Below are 16,330 nucleotides of genomic sequence, written 5' to 3'. Positions count from 1 at the left end.
TTAATAAATTTATGTAATTAGATAGAACGTGTTGGATAGTATGTAATTCGATAGTTTTGCGTGAAAACATAATTGCGAGAGCCAACAATGGCAAGAATCTAAATCTCTTTTATTACAAAATATTTTTTTAATTTGAATTTGTCTAATGTGGCGCTGACTTGCATGATTTGCTCGCACAATACGTAATTATTTTTATTTTCAATTAAAATAATTGTACTAAGTAATTATTTTAATGTTTAGTTAAAATAATTTAATTAATTTTAATTTTCCATTATTTGGCAATTTTCAGAATGTTGCTTCAAAACAGCTATTTTGATTTTAAAAATACCGCCATTGTAGCGTCACTTCCGGAATCTATTCACGACAGAGGGCGTTCGATGATTCCGTTGCGTGAATTTAAAAATCTCACCTAACCGTAAAGGTGTTCGCGCGAGGAGGAGAATCGTGTTATCGATACGCAATATTGCAAAACAAATTTTACAATTATCATATTATTTACGCGGACTGTAATGTTCGAACTGCGGACTGCGAGATAACTTAAGGTATTTTAATCGAATACAAGAGTAGAATAATACAGAGATATACACATATGACGATACTTTTTATTCAGTATACTTAAATTAGCATACACAGAACTTTTTTTCTGTTGTCCTTAGAATACTGTAAACACCTGAGGTGTTCTGAACAACCGAAGTAAGAGACGAACCGGAATGTGCGATTTAATCGATTTAAATAGTCCGGACGCGAAAGGATCGCGAAACCCCACGAAACTGGCCTCGCCTTTGATACCGGCTCCTAAAAATGCCGAATCCAACAGCGAAACAAATTCATTGATGATAACAGAGAAACGTGAGAATGAGGGCAACAATCCATTTGATACGGTGTTGCACGAAACCGCCGAATATGTCAGCAAAAAGGGCGATCCCTTTGAAGTGATGCTACAACGAGCTCTGAAGTTTAAAAGGAAAAGGGCCACAGATCTGAAAGTGCGATCTGTGAACTTTGCGGATGATTTTACTCCAAAAAGTAAGAAGAGGTACTTAAAGATGAGAAACAAGACATTGGATGGGTCTTTGCTTGAAACTAAATTGTATTCGGATATATCAAGCAATGATCAGAAAGTGAAAATAAAGATAGAAACTGTTGATTTTGATGCAGAAAATGCTGGTGTCTGTGATAATAATGCGACAGAAAATACCTCTATGGTCAAACAATGTCAGAAAACATTGATTACCGGTCCAGAGCTGGAGTTGTCAATTTTAAATCAGTCTGCGATGAACGACACGTTACTAGAATCAGTTTCCAAATCCATAAAGGATGATGATATAGCAGACACATTGTTTAAAGAATTTGGTCTTTCTTCCAATAATCTTAAATTGCGTTCATTGTCACAAGGAGCTGGAAGGTCACCAACAATATTATCATGTTTAAATAAGAGATCACTATCAGTAACAGATGATCAGAAAAAATGTTCACAAAGTGATAGCAGTGCTTTATCTCTTCTAGATAAAGCTTTTTTGCAGAGCAAACAAGATGAACAATCTATATTTTCTTCTTTATCAAATGTTTCATCTATAACAAAATTGAGTTCTATTTCAATATCGTCAATTGATACTATGAATCATGGTTTCTTGGATAGTAATTCACTAAAATTGAGTCAAGAAAAGATAAATACAACTGAAAATTCTATGGAAATAAAATCAAAGTATGATTTGTCAGATCTAGCAGAAAGACTTGACAAATTAAGATGTACTATGAATGAGGCAATTTGTACTTCGAATATAACAGAAACTGAATCTAATTTTATGAAAGAAGAAAAGAAACAAATTTCAAATGACAAATTAATAGATGTTGATGTATTTCTGCCAGAACAAAATTCCAGTAAAGAATGCAATAAAAGCTCAACCTCCACTGTTTCTTCGGATTCTGTATTTGCTGTAAGATATTTATCTCACATGAATGCATGTTTAAAGTTGCCTTATAGAAATATTTAAAAATTTAATTTATAATACTCTAAGTGTAATACTAAATTTTATATTAAATAAGGAATAAAAATTGATTGCAGGGTACTAATAAAGTCGACAAGTCAATATTGAATGAAGCCAAAATGCTTTCAAAGACTTTTGAGGAATTAGCACTAAGAACGGATTCTGAATGTAAGTAATTTTACTAAGTAATAGAGTTTTATATAATTTATTATTGCATAGTATAATTATATGTAATTTATTATTAGATTGCTATATATAACTTTGTGAAAATATAATTTGCAACTAATTTAAGTTCTTAATACTTCTTTCTATATTTTCCTTTTTTTTTTCAGCTAACACGGATGATGATTTAATTTCAAATAATACTCTGTGGATGTCAGAATTATTACCAGCATTTGAAGATGATCTTGTAGTAGAGAATTTAATTGAATTACCCATTTCGCCAGAAGAAAACTCAAAAGACATTAGAAACAATAATAAAGAGCAGTCTCCTCCAAGTGACAATATAGACAGGAATTCTCTAAAGGAAATGGAGCCACAATTCACAGATTGCGTAAAACAGACAATTATAACATCATTATTGTCAGATCTCAGAAAATTAGTTAAAGTAGAAAGTAATCCAGAAATCAATAAATTACTTGATAATTTGGAAAATGTTTTAGATTCTAATTGTAAAAATAATACAGAATTGTTAGTAACCTGTCTCAATATATCAAATGAATTGCGAAGCCCTCAGAAAATATTGTCGAAATCATCTGACATAATCGAAAGATCTGAAGATACAAGTACTGATAAGAGCGAAGAAGAAAGTGAAAAAATATCATCCAAAGAAGAGATCAGTAATGCTGAAAAGTTGTCATCTGATATAAATAGATTGGAAGACACTCTGCAAACTACAACTAGCAGTAGTGGCAGTTTGTCAGTTAATCCTTCATCTTTTAAAGATAATAGTGAAAATTATCATTCACGTGAAGAAGAACATACAAATTGTACTAAAGAGAACGATAAAGATGAAAAATTAGCAGTAGAATTACTGATGAATCTTGGAAAATTATTGAGCGGTCAAGAGGAGGATGCTACAACAATGCAGTTACTTAAAAGTATAGGCAAAGCTTTAAATGTTGCATCAAATAACCATAAAAGTGAAAATGAGATACAGCTAGACAATAATAAAAGGCGTAGTATTCAACGGGCTATACCAATAAAGGCATCAGAATCTGATTGTAATGTGCATTCAACAAAAGCGAAGCATAGACAAAGCATTGAAACAAAACCTAAAGTAAGTAAATTTTTTACAGTCTTATAACTTTGATTATTTACATTGTCTACATTTTATATTTTCTATATAGCCACTCGAGAAAACGGTTAGAAGAAGTTTATCTGTAATTCATTCGTCGCCCAAAAATACATCAAATATGCAAATACGTAAATATAGAAGTACGTCCGAAGTTGAAGATGGCAAGAAACATTTTTTAAGTAAGCCTAGATTAATTGATAATCTAGCAAATAAAAAAGCTATAATTTCAGAAACATGTAATATAGGAAAAGGTAAATTGTGTATCAAAAAAAAATATATATATATATATATGTTGTGTACATTTGTTATTAAATAATACTTTATTTAAAATACAGATGATAAAAATTTGATTATATACAAATATTTCAGCGGATGTTATACAATCTGAATCTAAAAAGGAGAAATGCATTGCTATAAACGATGTTAAAAATAAGTTAAAGAAAAGGACAAGTATAGTCAATAAAAGAGGTCCTATGAAAGCAGTGCATCCTGTAGACAATATGCAAAAGAAAGGAAGTATGTTTACTTTTTGTTAATAGAAATGTTTTAAAAAATTATAATTGTATTTATTTATTGGTAATTATAAAAATAACGACTCTAAAAATTGATATATTACAAATATCACATATATTAATCGATAATATTATTTCTTAATTTATTTAATTTTTATTATAGCATTTTCAGGAAAACAAACGGCATCATCTTCTCAAACTACGCCACCTAAATCTGATAAAACTACTTGTGGTAAAATAATCAGTAGCACTCCCAATTCAGTGGACAATAAACATGTGGTGAAGAAATCTGTGAGATCCAAGCCGATGGCTTCGTCGACACCAGACAGTCAAAATAGTAAGACTTCGAATACACACTTGTCTGCTAATAAAAAAGGTAACCTTTCGTGTGATATTTCACCAGTGACTGCATATGTAAACATGAGTGGCAGCAATGAACGAAAAGAAAGTCCCAAAAAGTAAGTAAACAAGATTATAAAATAATGAGATCTATACTTTAAACTAAAATTTACTAAAAATAAAATATAAAGGAAAAAGAACCATGTTGGGACAATAATAATGTTTATATTTTAGATTATCCAAACTGCCAACTCCGAAGAAGTGTACAACACCTAAGACGGATGCGTTTAGAAACTCAAAGTTTTCAACATCACCCAAGCACAGTTTATCCTTCAATGTAAACTATCAGAGGTCTCCGCAGCGTTTAAATAGGAGTTTAGTGGATCGTCCGCGATACTCTCCTGTTTATCAGAAAAAGAGTGCCGAAAAGATACAACAGAGTCCATTTAAAGAAAATAGAATCACTGGAAAGGTGAAGCCACTTAATTTGGTATGTATATGATACTTTGATGAAGTATAAGGAATATCATTTTCTCGTCAAACTATATGACTTATATTATACACGGCAGATATCTAAACTTAAACAGCACGGACCCGATGATGTCATCAACAAGGAAAACAATTACGCTTAGAATGTGATCCAACGTGAAACGGATTGCATTACCGTGTGATATTAATCATTAGACATAGAAATCAAGGTAATAGAGATGCAGTTTCTTTTTTTCTTATATATATATATTTATGAGATATTTTGTACGTTTGATAATAAAATACATGCGATTTTATGTACAAAATAGCGCCGTTCGATCGTACGTATAAATCTTAAAATAATCTTGTTAGGGTATAAACATTCTTGTTGAAATTTATAGAACAATTGATCCAAATAATTGCGAACTTGCTTTTTAATTTCTTCGCATCTCTAATGCTATAGAATGCGCTGCGAAAAATATCTCGAAAATCTACTTAAAAATTTTGCCGCCCTTTTTTCCTTCGCAGGCATATATGTATCTAATTAGGAAAATCCACGATGCGTCCTAGGTAAAAAAAAAAAAGAGAAGTGGATGATGGAATAGCGCGAATTGCATAAATTGCATAAAAAATAAAAAATATTTCGTCATGCGCAGCATGAAAAATCGTCGAGATCCGTCCGCGACGTAAAAAAAAAAAAAAATATTTCAGGATTTTCCCAAGCATGCGCCCAACCCATCGCGCATGCGCACACACACACTCGCGCAGCAAACTACGCGATAGATTGTTTGACCGGAAACGGAAAACGGCAGCGCCACGATTTTCCGCAGCGATAAAGATTAAGCAAGATTGGATCGCAAGGCTGTCATATAAGAACACACTTCGTTAATATCTTCTAAAGAAATTTTTTTTCAAAAGAACTCGAGGAAAATTGTACAGGTGGAGAATTTTCTCATACAAATATATGCAAATATAATCGCTTTTCGGAAATTCCTGTATATAAATCTAATTCGAAAAATAGCTCGCCGCGACGAGGAAAAAAATGTACAAAATTTATCCAGTTCGTCAGGAGAAGGGGAAAGTGTCGACTTGTGGCAGCCCTGTCGCCGGTACAAAAAGTGCGCGTTGTGTGCCATCTTGGCGCGGTCTCCCATATCGCATTCAGTCGCGGCCGGTGTTGGGTCCATTTGTTTTTAATTGAAACTCGTACGGCTGAGACCGCGCGCGCGTCGTAACGTTATTAAACGATTCCCCGGCGATTGACGAACGAGACACGAGCGTCCACGTCCTCCCCACGGACATGTATTCGAATCATTTCGATTAGCTTTGCGATTAGGTTCGGTGCGCCGCGTTTTCGGCTCCGGCGAAGCCAGCAGGAGAAGAGCGAAGAGTGTCGCGGAGAGGCCATTCGACACGAAGAAACGAGGGGAACGTCATTGTTTTTCCGTCAAGGACAACCTCGGCCCCAGAGTTTGCCCGCGAAGCGTGCGAAAGGAGATGACAACACGCCGCGCGTAGAAGCGGTTAGAAGCGACACACACAGCGGTTAGAAGCGCACACATACGCGCGCGCGTACATCGGACAGGACGCATCGCTCGGTAAGTTTTGACATAACAGGAAAGAGCGTATATATATATATATATATAGATAGATAGATAGGGAAAATTCTTTGTATTCCTACACGCATGTACATATACATCTCGTCCTTTTCGGATACAAGAGAGAAGAGAGAGAGAGAGAGAGAGAGGCGCGTCATCGCGATCGTCATGCAGCGATTCGCTTATCGTGAATCACCCGGTGGACGTCGCGCCGCGACATCGCCGGGCATCGATATCGACGAAGTTGATCCGGTGACAACAGGAAACGTGCACGCGAGACGAGAGCGAGAAAGAGCAGCTGACACGAGTGCCGCGCCGGCACACTTACGCAGTCGGTTACGTGCACTCTCGCAACGTAGATGCGCGCGGGCACTCGCACACTCGCACGCGTAGATACGCGCGCACTCACACAGTGACGCGACGAGATGCGCGCGCACTCACACAGTGCCGCGACGAGGTGCGCGCGCACTCACACGGTGACGCGACGAGGTGCGCGCGCGCACTCACATAGCGACGCGACGAGGCGCGCGCGCACTCACACAGTGACGCGACGAGGCGCGCGCGCACTCACACAGCCGTTCGGCGTAGATGCGCGCGCACTCACACAGAGGCGCGCCGACGTCGGTGACGCGCGGAGCGTCTTACCGCTGCCGCCGTATTCGCACAGTCGCCACGGCCGTGCGAGGTTCGTTCGAGGTTAGGGCGGCCGTCCTCTCTCTTGCAAGCGCGCTCGTATCTGTATCTGTATCTGTGTACTTGTTCGCTCATCCCGTCTTCCGGACTGACGTCTTTTCTTTTTCCGCGCGCGACGTTTTTTTTCCAATTCGCGGACCGACGTAGAAAATTCGTCGCGCGTCACGTGGCCGCATATCCGCACTCGCTCGTCGTTTCCGCGGACCCGGAGGGAAGGAGAGGCGTGCGCACTTATTACGCGCCTGTTCGCGGCACGTAGGTAAGTATATATAGGCGCGGACAATACGTGCTCCCTTCGGGAAAAAAAAAAGTGTGCTCTTGTCGCCGCTCCGGTCGGTGTCGATTGTCAAAAGGAACGTCGCGATCCTCCCCGATTACACGTATATACGCGCGTGTATAGAAAATGATCGCAAAAGAGACGGAAGGTACATTTACCGGCGCCGTGGCCATTGTTTACGAGAAGCGCGAGAATTGACCGATCACGTCGTCATCGGGCAGCGGCGGCTCGCTCGGCTCGAGATCTTTCCGAGAGGCGGAGGGTGTGAAACGCGGCGCGCGTCCGCAGTTCGATCCGCGCCGGCGACGGAGATTACCGCGTCGTGTCCTGCTCTCGCACCTACACCTTCTCTCGTCCGAGCGGAAGACTCCGGGGTTCGTGGAAGAGCGATAAGAGCGCGGTTTGAAAACTTCTCGGAAGGAGATGAGTGCGAGCCAGTGGACAAACGTTTTCGTCGCGCAATAATAATAATAATAATAATAATACGTAACGCGCGGTCTAATTAAAGGGGTCGCCCCGGTGGGAGATATTTGGCGCGTTTCACGCGAGACGCCATAATTCGCTCCCGATCGACTGACGGCTCTCTCGATCATTCTCGAATAAAGTCTTCTCTTTCTCTCTCTTTACCCCAACAGCGCACATATCCCGAAGATCTTCGGAGAACATCCCGAGGATATCCTCCGAACATCTTTCGCATATATGTCGTGCTGTCAGGGTTGTGTCCGAACGGACACGCGCGCAACGAGGATCGGATTTATCGCGACTATTGTTATTACGTAGATGGCTTATAGGTAGGTGCGCGCCAAAGAACGAGTTCGATAGAGCGCGCCCCGTCAGAGCGTGAGGGAGAAAGGGAGGGAAAGAAAGAGATCGAATGATCCGCGCGACGCGAGAAACAAGTGCGTTCGCGACGCGGCGCGACAGTCCGAACAGGTCCGGTGTGTCCTTATACATGAGAGCGCCCTTCGTTATTAAGCGAATATAAATCGAGGCCTGTACGCGACGCGGAAATTTAAATTTCGTGTCGGCGCGCGTAGACACGCGACGCGCTTCGGGGAAACACGAGCGCGCTGAAAGAGAGAGACAGAGAAGTAAAAAAAAAAAAGAAGAAAAACAGAACGGCAGAGTATCGCGTCCGGCGCGTGAATCATCGATCGGATAGATTTTTTCATCAATGTGCGTTTTGTTTCTCAAGGAACGAGCGCGGCGATAACTGCTCCATCGTCGCCCACCAACGTCATCGCCGTCGGCGCCGCCTCCTGGGGCGAGGCAATTTCGGCGACCGGAGAGACCGAAAGAGAGAGTGTCGCGCCCTCAGGTTTTATCATCGATATCACGAATGACGAAGATGCAGCAACACCCGGGCCAGGCGGCCGCGGCCAAGATCACCCACGAGGAGCACATCCTGGAGGCGATCGATCAACTGCGTCGACGTAAAGCCCGCCCGGATGCCGACCGCATCTGCAATTATCTGCTGCGGAACTTCGCGGTGGACGCGCGGGACACCATCGCCGACCTCCATCGGCTGATAGAGGTCGAGAAGGTGATCCAGGTGGATTACAAGGGCAACACCAGCTACCGGAACGCGAAGAAGTGGTCCCGGTTACAGCTGTTTAAGAACCGGCCGGAGGGCTTCCTCAAGGAAAAGCTGAACTCGAGCATGGTCTCGAGCGCGGTCGCGGAGCTCGTCGTCGAGGAACCTGATTACCTCGACCAGGGCGTCCCGGCCGGTCGACTGATCGAGCAACTGCTCGATGGCGTGTCCAGCCCGACGTCGCGCCGCGTGGTCGAGGAGTTCCTCGGCCGGGAGGTCGCGAGCGGGAATCTGGCGCGCCTGTCCAACGGCAATTACTCGCTGGTGGCGACGTCCGACATGACGACGGACGCGACACCGTCGCGACGCAGCGGCGGCGACTCGCAGCCGTCCTCCTCCTCCTCCTCGTCGTCCTCCTCCTCCTCTTCATCTTCCTCCTCCTCCTCCTGCGCCCTGGAGAACGGCAACGCGACGCAGCGACGTGTCGGTAAAACCAGCAACGGTACTGTCAGAAATGGCACCGACAACACCAGCAATCTCAGCACCAATGGTTTAACGACGACGACGACGACGACGGCAGCGATGACGACGACCACGTCGACGACGACGACGTCATCGTCCGCGGCGGCCGAGCTCTACGAGTTCAACGAGACCGATAACCTTACCGACACCACGTCCGGGTCGTCGCGGTCGTCCTCGCGGCAGGCCAGCAACAGCCCGAAACCGGAGCAGCAGGATTCTGGGAAGAAGGAGGAGTGTGGTGACGTCGTCGACGAGAAGAACGACGCGGAGCATGGAGACGCCTGCAACGGCCACCTCGACGGTGGTGACGAGAAGCAGCACGACGACTCCCCGGAGGTAGCGGTGTCGTCGACGACGCCGACCGTGGAGAACGACGTCGTCGTCAAGGAGGAGGTGAAGAGCAACGACGTCCAGAAGACCGCGCCTAACCTCAAGAGATCCACCAAGGCCGAGCGCAAGCAGCGGCTCTTCGCGAGGACGGATGATCGGATGGATATTGAGATCAAGTTCGAGGATTATCAGGGTAAGGAGGAGCCGGAGAAGCGCGAGGGGACCAGCAGACGCTCGAGCGAGGATCGCGAGGACGAGGACGCAGGCAGGAGTTCGTCGACTAACACGTCCCCGACTCCGTCCAATGTAAATACTGGGGGATTCCGCAGCGCCAGGAGAAAGGTAATTTAACAATAAGGGTCTTGTTTACACTCGCTTTCAGAATTGGTTTGTTAATGTACTTGATATATCAACATCTTTTTGTTTCCTGTTTTTTTTTTATATATATTCAGGTTTCTATAAGAATCATAGGTGAGACTTATAAATCTTTTATTTGTTTTTATATTTTAGAGAGCTAGAAAAGTATTTGATCCCTCTGACAACAATCTGGTGAAACGCAAACGCGGTAGACATTGTAGACAGTCAGGTACTCATAACAAAAATAATTCCATAATACAAGATTCTCAGGAATCTTCTGTCAAGCCAAATGTCAAAGATGGACCGTCCAGGCAGTGTAGCCTCTGCGGCTGCAAGGAAAAACAAGAAGCTCTTATAGCTTGTCGAGACTGTACGGTACGAGGTAAGGTTCTTGATAGAAATTCATTTGTTTCAACTATTTTGGTTTTATTTATATGCATTTGTTATGTTGTACTTGTAGCACATCCAAGTTGCATTTATACTCCGGAGGAGATGATCCAAAAGATGAATAGTAGTTGGCAATGCGAACGTTGTAAAACTTGTACAGTATGCTGTGAGACTTCTGATGCTGTAAGTTTTCAATACATAGTTTTCTACTTCATGCAATAATTTATATAACTAATTTTTCATTGTATTTTTTATTTTTTAGGGACCTCTAGTGACTTGTTTCAATTGTGACGATGCCTATCACCACTTCTGTCACACGTCACGTGTTACGATGCCAAAATCAAGTTCTAAATGGTTTTGCAATGAATGTGCGCAAAAGCAGCAATGCAAAGTGACTGACAACCAAAACTCTACTTTAGTCAACACCAATTTGGTCAGCACCAATTTGATCAACACTAATTTGATCAACTCTAATTTGGTCAATGGAACGAGCAGGCCGGATAGTCCGTCTGGTGCACTGATTTTACCACCAGTTCTGAGTCCACAGGTCTCTCCTAACAGAGGTTCTTGCGAACAAATGGAAGATGATGGTCCCAAAGGTCCTATTGATCCGAATATTCCCGACGCGAGGACTTGGACTTCTGAACAAGTGTACCAATATTTTGCTAGATTGTTTCCCAAAGAAGCTGAAATCTTTCGACAACAGGTGTGTAAATTGATACTGTATTCGGGAACATAACCCATTCCACATAAATCGTCTCGGTAATCGCTCACATTTGTTGACATTTATCATATATATATATATATATTGTTCGTATTCGTATTTCAGGAAATAGATGGCCATGCGCTTCTAATGATGAGTCGAAAAGATGTATTATGCGGTCTTAATTTATTACTAGGTCCCGCCTTAAAAATATATCGACATGTGCTGAAGCTCCAACATCGCAGAGACGATCCTGAGCTCTATTGGCAATAATATAGACGATTATACAATGAAATCCAGCTTTACTATGTCGCAATCTAATTTAGAAGATTTAATTTGTACTTATGCAAATTATAAAATACAAATTGAATCTGATAGATTAAAATTGCTGCGGTGACTCTCTAGTTTCTAAATACAATCTCTATGTTGTATATATGAATTATATGTGTGATATATTGCTAAAAAAGATCTCTTCTGCGGATGTCAAAGATGTCTCTTGCCGATTCGCAATCCTGATGTAACTATTGAATAAGCGGGCTTTGTTTATTGTTGAGTTCCGCATTGGAAAAATATACTGATATATGTGCCGAAGTACATAGAGACTATCACAAATTCTACTGGCAATAATAATTGATGATGTCTAGCACATGAAATCCATCTTCACGGCATTGTATATGTGATTTATATTGTACAAAGTAAGCCTTCTTACAGATTAAGATCGCGATACTCTACTTCTAGACACGGTCCACATTGTGTGTACATATTAAGGTACATATTATCGCTAAAGATCTCACGCGAACTATCTGTCGCAAGCCAAGTCGGTATCGATTTGTAGATGTATGTACACGCGCGATTATACATAAACTTAATGTACATACATTCCGCCTTTTTCATGTGCGGCGTTTTATAAAAAAGGAACGGATATTTTCTATCTCCGAAACTGTTACTTGTTAATGTTACATTTACGTCTACATTGAGAGTTCTAGATGCTGTTTGTTCGGATGAAAACATTGGTCAAAACAAAGAGAGAAATTGCTGACTGATTTTCCACGATTTTGTGTCACATAACAAACTTATATTTTATTTTCAGGTTTTACATATATGAGAATAACACATACTTATTTGTAGACTAGTTGTATAAGATACTCTACTCTCAAGGAACATGATACTTTGGTTTTACATGTACTTTTCTATTATGCAATAAATATTTTGATATTTATAAATATAATGTAATACATTATAACATCTTTCAGGATTTCTATAACATCTAATCATAGACTTTTTGAGATACACATGGATATATAGGAAGTTAATAGTTTTAGCTACTCTCAACAAATTGCGTCAGAGGGAAAAAAACACTTAAAATTTTACTTTCTACATTTGATATAACAATAAGATTTAATTCAAGAATATATAAAAGTCTTGCAAACAGGAACTTGAATTATTTACTTTTTGTACGATACATATACATTATATTTCTAGATCACATGTAAATTTTTACAAGATTTAAAACTTTCAAGAATGCATCGAAGTACTATAAAGCTAAACAGCTGCGCGTAAAAATTTTAACATATTCTTACATGTGTCTCTCTGGACTGTTCTATCTAAAGAAAGATAAACTCTTGCTTATTATTTATTGCTATTTCTTCACATATGAGAATAAATAATATTCTTAAGAATAAACAATGGAATAACATATGTAAAGTTTTGTAACAAATATTGCAAATAATACTTAATGTCTATCAATAGTATAATATTTCATCTTCTCTTGTATCTCTTTGTTGATGAAGATGTAAACAATTTAAATCAAATATTAAAATTGCAGGAATGTACATTATAAATATATACAATACATTGCCTTATGTATGCTATAAACAAGTTCTAACTAACATATGATATGACATTTTATAAAAATTCTGAAAAGATCGCGCGGAATGCGTGTATATATAAAATATATATGTGTATATATATATATATATATCCATTGTATAATTATATATTTGTATATATCGTAATCAGCAAAGATGTAGCTTTGTATATTTTGCACAAGTACAAGATGTAAAATTGCTGATGTTCTACGTATGATAGACAGGTAACAACAAAATAACATGCTGTATCAAGAAATTACAAACTCAATTTTAATTGAATTCTAATTTATCCAGCAGACATTGAAAAACTTTTGGATCTATATAAAAATTTCAATTCCTTATACGATAAAAAAAGATTGACATAAATGTTTACATATGTAATATTAAATATTTATATATTTTCCACAAAATTCTTATAGATCTGACAGATTTATATGTGGAGGAAAATTTAATTATTATATCATGATGTGTTTATATTAGCTATTTCCATAATTTTGTGTTGTACTACGATCATTTCGAATCTTGGATGAGAATTTGCCATAAATCAGTATAAGAGCGGCGAAATCAAATGGTATTTTGATTATGCATCTATATTGTCATTGAAAAAGTTTTGTCTATTTCTTTTACGAATTTGAACTTGTTCGTTGTATAATATATTTGTTTCTTTAAATATATACATATATAAATTATTGCATTTAGAAATGATGAAAAAATTTCATTCTTGATATTAAAAATATTTCTTGTGCTCGAGATATATATAATATATATATATTCTCAAAACTTAATAAATGTGAGAAAAGGAGTGTAATATATAATTATCAACATAAATTTTTCGAAAAGTTCAGAAATTTTGTATTATTAAATAAGTTTTTTTTTCTGTCATTTCTCTATGTTTGTTACTTTATGTTATATATACATATATATGTATAATAAATATTATGTTAAATGCGTCAATTTTATTTATAAAAAAGCAAGGAAATAATTTGATTTCTCCATGATATTGTAAAATGCAATTTAAGTTTCGAATGTGCATCTGTCTATAAACTTAAAATATTCAAAGTTGAAATTTGTATCCTTGCGTTATACTAAGGCTTTCGAAACGTGATAATTGCGTCTCGCGTAAAATTCTTCATCGAAATATCGTAATTTAAATAACATCGAAAGCTAATTAAAACTCACAGTGACTGGACGAATGTTCGTATTTAGGTGGAGGATCTTTGTACAGTGGAGCTTCATCTGGCATGTATAGTGCAACTTTTGGCGAATTAGCCATATCAATTAAAACGTCTTTTTGAGACGTTGTTCGGACGTCTCCTGTTGACAGACAAAGCCACAGCATGGACACCATTATGAATACTGCTATGGCAGAAGCAAAAAGCCAATAAGGTACTCCAATGTCCCAGTAAGGTATTCTTATCTGCTTCAAAGCGCAATGAAACCAGTCAGGCATAGATGATTGTTCGGTTTCGCCGGAATAATCAGAGGACAAAGCATAATCTATAGTCTGCGGTTTCACAAATTATAAAATGTATGTATTTTACATCATTTATGTCAAAATATGTAATTAAAAAAATGTTACACTTACACCAGCATCTATTGGTACAGTTTTAACATAGGTTTGTGGCAATTTGAAGCCATCGGTATCCCACCATCCAGGAAGAAGCTCTTTGCGCAACCCAGGATCCATTAATATATCATTCTCTGGCATGTCGGGTGACATTAATAAAACATTGGAGTCTATGCCTTGTTCAATGCATATGGCGATAGAAAACAGAGATACCAAATCCGAAATACGTTGCTTGGCCATAAAATCACAACCAGTGCCACAGGCAACACGATCTTGCAGGTTTGTATAAGCCTCATTGCATGCTGTATAAAATGATATATATGTGTGTGAAAGCAATTTTATATAATTATATATGAAGAATTTGAATAACATTCTTTATAGCAAATTATATATGTATAGATAGAAGCAATCTTTAAAAAGAATACAAATTCCTTTGAATTATATACAGATAGAATTTCTAATTAAAATTTTTCTCTTTCAGAAATTTATGCAAAACAATGTTTGAAGCTAAAACAATCATAAAAACACACGTACAAGCCTCGCAAGCATCCCTAGTGCCATTCAAACTATTGGCTTCCCATCCAGAACGCAAGTCGACCAGATTAAAAAATCTGCAGCCTCGTTGACAGCAGGACTTTACATACACGTTCTACAAATATATAGAATAGATGTACAATGACAGAATTAACATTGAGATCATCAGTTTAAGAAACTAAAACATACATTTGAGAAGCTAGAAGGTGCTTTTTCGCACAAACTGATGCAGGGATCCTCGCGACTGTAAAATGCATTCCCACGAGTTAATTCCACGACCAACAGCAGCAGCAACGCTGAGCAAGTGATTTCCATGCCTCCTCTCTTCATCTTTGAGGCAGCTGTGAGTATTCCTCCGAATGATAAACGAATGATAAGAGGCTCGCAATAAAAAACGTAACTAAGCTTCACTCGTCGACCATCCCCTCGCTTTTCTCCATTTTTGACATTCGATAATCCCGAGCTAAAAAAAAGATTAAACTCGCATTTATCTTTACCACCGATGCCGCGACTGTTTCGATACCGATTCGAGTGCGTGTTATCAGGATGAAATGTCAAATTTGTAAGAAATCGATATTATTAATAGAAAGGATTTAATTACGGATGACCGTTAAAAGTTTCAACTGTTCTTAGAGAGCGCGGAAAGTACGAAGGTTCGAGAAAGGTGTTCGAAAGTCACTCAACAAAATATTCACTTGAAGACAAAGACTGTTATTTATTACGAAAGACTCCCGTATACAAAATCAACTATCTTTTTCGGTATACTGCTCGAAGGAGAGTCCCGGGCCTTTCCGCTCGCTAGCTTAAATACCCTTTTGACTCTCCCGCGCGCGCCGCTTTAGTTTGCGCCCTATACGCTTATCGCCGAGGGCAGCAGTTATCGGGGACAGCTGTCGTATCGGCGCGTGCGCAATCAGCCGATCGGTGGCGATTGCTTTCAGCTCGGCCATGCTGCAATTAATTTCGTCTCGAAATTATAAATTTTTTTTTCTAATATTAAGTAGTACCGCTTATTATTTTAACAGGTACGTATTCTATTTATTTCACGCAGGTACGTATTACATTAATAAAAATTTTTTTTTTTTTCATTACACTTATTAACATTAGATTATACACTACAGATTATTTACCTTGGCGACTACCTATTAATCGGTCTCTTTTTTCCCTATTTTAATCCAAGGTTTTATTCTATCCGCGGAAAGGATCGTATCCAGGGGTTTCTGCTTAATATTAAAGCCTGGGATGTCCTTGACGACATAGCGACTATTGCCCAGACTTTTTGCGATAAGGTAAGGCCCCTTATAATTTGGTTTGAGCTTTGAGCTCGTACCTATTTTGGGGGCTGTGTCCCTTATC

At 39.1% G+C, this 16,330-nt stretch overlaps 3 protein-coding genes across 5 annotated transcripts; 2 read left to right on the top strand and 1 right to left on the bottom strand.

Moving 5' to 3' along the window:
* Window positions 1-386: 386 nt before the first annotated feature.
* Window positions 387-6,080, top strand: LOC114937818 (uncharacterized). Of its 2 annotated transcripts, XM_029311463.2 has the most exons (10): window positions 387-542; window positions 657-1,937; window positions 2,066-2,156; window positions 2,321-3,267; window positions 3,338-3,536; window positions 3,655-3,801; window positions 3,961-4,134; window positions 4,201-4,255; window positions 4,371-4,626; window positions 4,706-6,080. In XM_029311463.2, exons 2-10 carry the CDS (start codon window positions 711-713, stop codon window positions 4,766-4,768), a joined length of 3,159 nt encoding a protein of 1,052 aa, XP_029167296.2. In that variant the 5' UTR covers window positions 387-542; window positions 657-710; the 3' UTR covers window positions 4,769-6,080. The 2 variants fall into 2 exon arrangements, with proteins under 2 accessions (XP_029167296.2, XP_029167295.2); XM_029311462.2 differs by having other exon boundaries at window positions 3,961-4,255.
* A 2,364-nt stretch (window positions 6,081-8,444) lies between these two features.
* Window positions 8,445-13,464, top strand: Lint-O (L(3)mbt interactor in ovarian somatic cells). Its single transcript, XM_029311464.2, has 5 exons — window positions 8,445-9,900; window positions 10,069-10,297; window positions 10,376-10,485; window positions 10,565-11,008; window positions 11,132-13,464. Exons 1-5 carry the CDS (start codon window positions 8,512-8,514, stop codon window positions 11,276-11,278), a joined length of 2,319 nt encoding a protein of 772 aa, XP_029167297.1. The 5' UTR covers window positions 8,445-8,511; the 3' UTR covers window positions 11,279-13,464.
* On the bottom strand, window positions 12,059-15,587 carry LOC114937823 (transmembrane protein 59-like). 2 transcript variants are annotated; one of them, XM_029311469.2, is made up of 4 exons: window positions 15,164-15,587; window positions 14,975-15,089; window positions 14,459-14,742; window positions 12,059-14,377 (listed from the first exon to the last, which is right to left on the bottom strand). In XM_029311469.2, the coding sequence occupies exons 1-4, from the start codon at window positions 15,302-15,304 to the stop codon at window positions 14,042-14,044; spliced, it is 876 nt and encodes a 291-aa protein (XP_029167302.1). In that variant the 5' UTR covers window positions 15,305-15,587; the 3' UTR covers window positions 12,059-14,041. The 2 variants fall into 2 exon arrangements, with proteins under 2 accessions (XP_029167302.1, XP_029167303.1); XM_029311470.2 differs by having other exon boundaries at window positions 14,975-15,074.
* Between the last annotated feature and the right edge of the window lie 743 nt (window positions 15,588-16,330).

This window comes from Nylanderia fulva, unplaced genomic scaffold (genome assembly GCF_048542155.1).
Source record: "Nylanderia fulva isolate GAGA-0341 unplaced genomic scaffold, ASM4854215v1 Scaffold4, whole genome shotgun sequence".
NCBI lineage: Eukaryota > Metazoa > Arthropoda > Insecta > Hymenoptera > Formicidae > Nylanderia > Nylanderia fulva.
Note: the sequence above shows the minus strand (reverse complement) of the source record. Positions and strands in the feature narration are given on the sequence as shown.

Bases quoted from the DNA above. Each gene is read 5' to 3' on its own strand.
- LOC114937818 (XM_029311462.2), top strand. From the start codon at position 711: ATGTGCGATTTAATCGATTTAAATAGTCCGGACGCGAAAGGATCGCGA. The intron at 2,157-2,320 runs GTAAGTAATTTT...TTTTTTTTTCAG, and splicing joins ACTAAGAACGGATTCTGAAT to CTAACACGGATGATGATTTA. The intron at 3,268-3,337 runs GTAAGTAAATTT...TTTTCTATATAG, and splicing joins GCATTGAAACAAAACCTAAA to CCACTCGAGAAAACGGTTAG.
- Lint-O (XM_029311464.2), top strand. From the start codon at position 8,512: ATGACGAAGATGCAGCAACACCCGGGCCAGGCGGCCGCGGCCAAGATC. The intron at 10,298-10,375 runs GTAAGGTTCTTG...TTGTACTTGTAG, and splicing joins TCGAGACTGTACGGTACGAG to CACATCCAAGTTGCATTTAT. The intron at 11,009-11,131 runs GTGTGTAAATTG...TTCGTATTTCAG, and splicing joins CTGAAATCTTTCGACAACAG to GAAATAGATGGCCATGCGCT.
- LOC114937823 (XM_029311469.2), bottom strand. From the start codon at position 15,304: ATGAAGAGAGGAGGCATGGAAATCACTTGCTCAGCGTTGCTGCTGCTG. The intron at 15,090-15,163 runs GTATGTTTTAGT...ATATATTTGTAG, and splicing joins CACCTTCTAGCTTCTCAAAT to AACGTGTATGTAAAGTCCTG. The intron at 14,743-14,974 runs GTACGTGTGTTT...CATTTTATACAG, and splicing joins TAGGGATGCTTGCGAGGCTT to CATGCAATGAGGCTTATACA.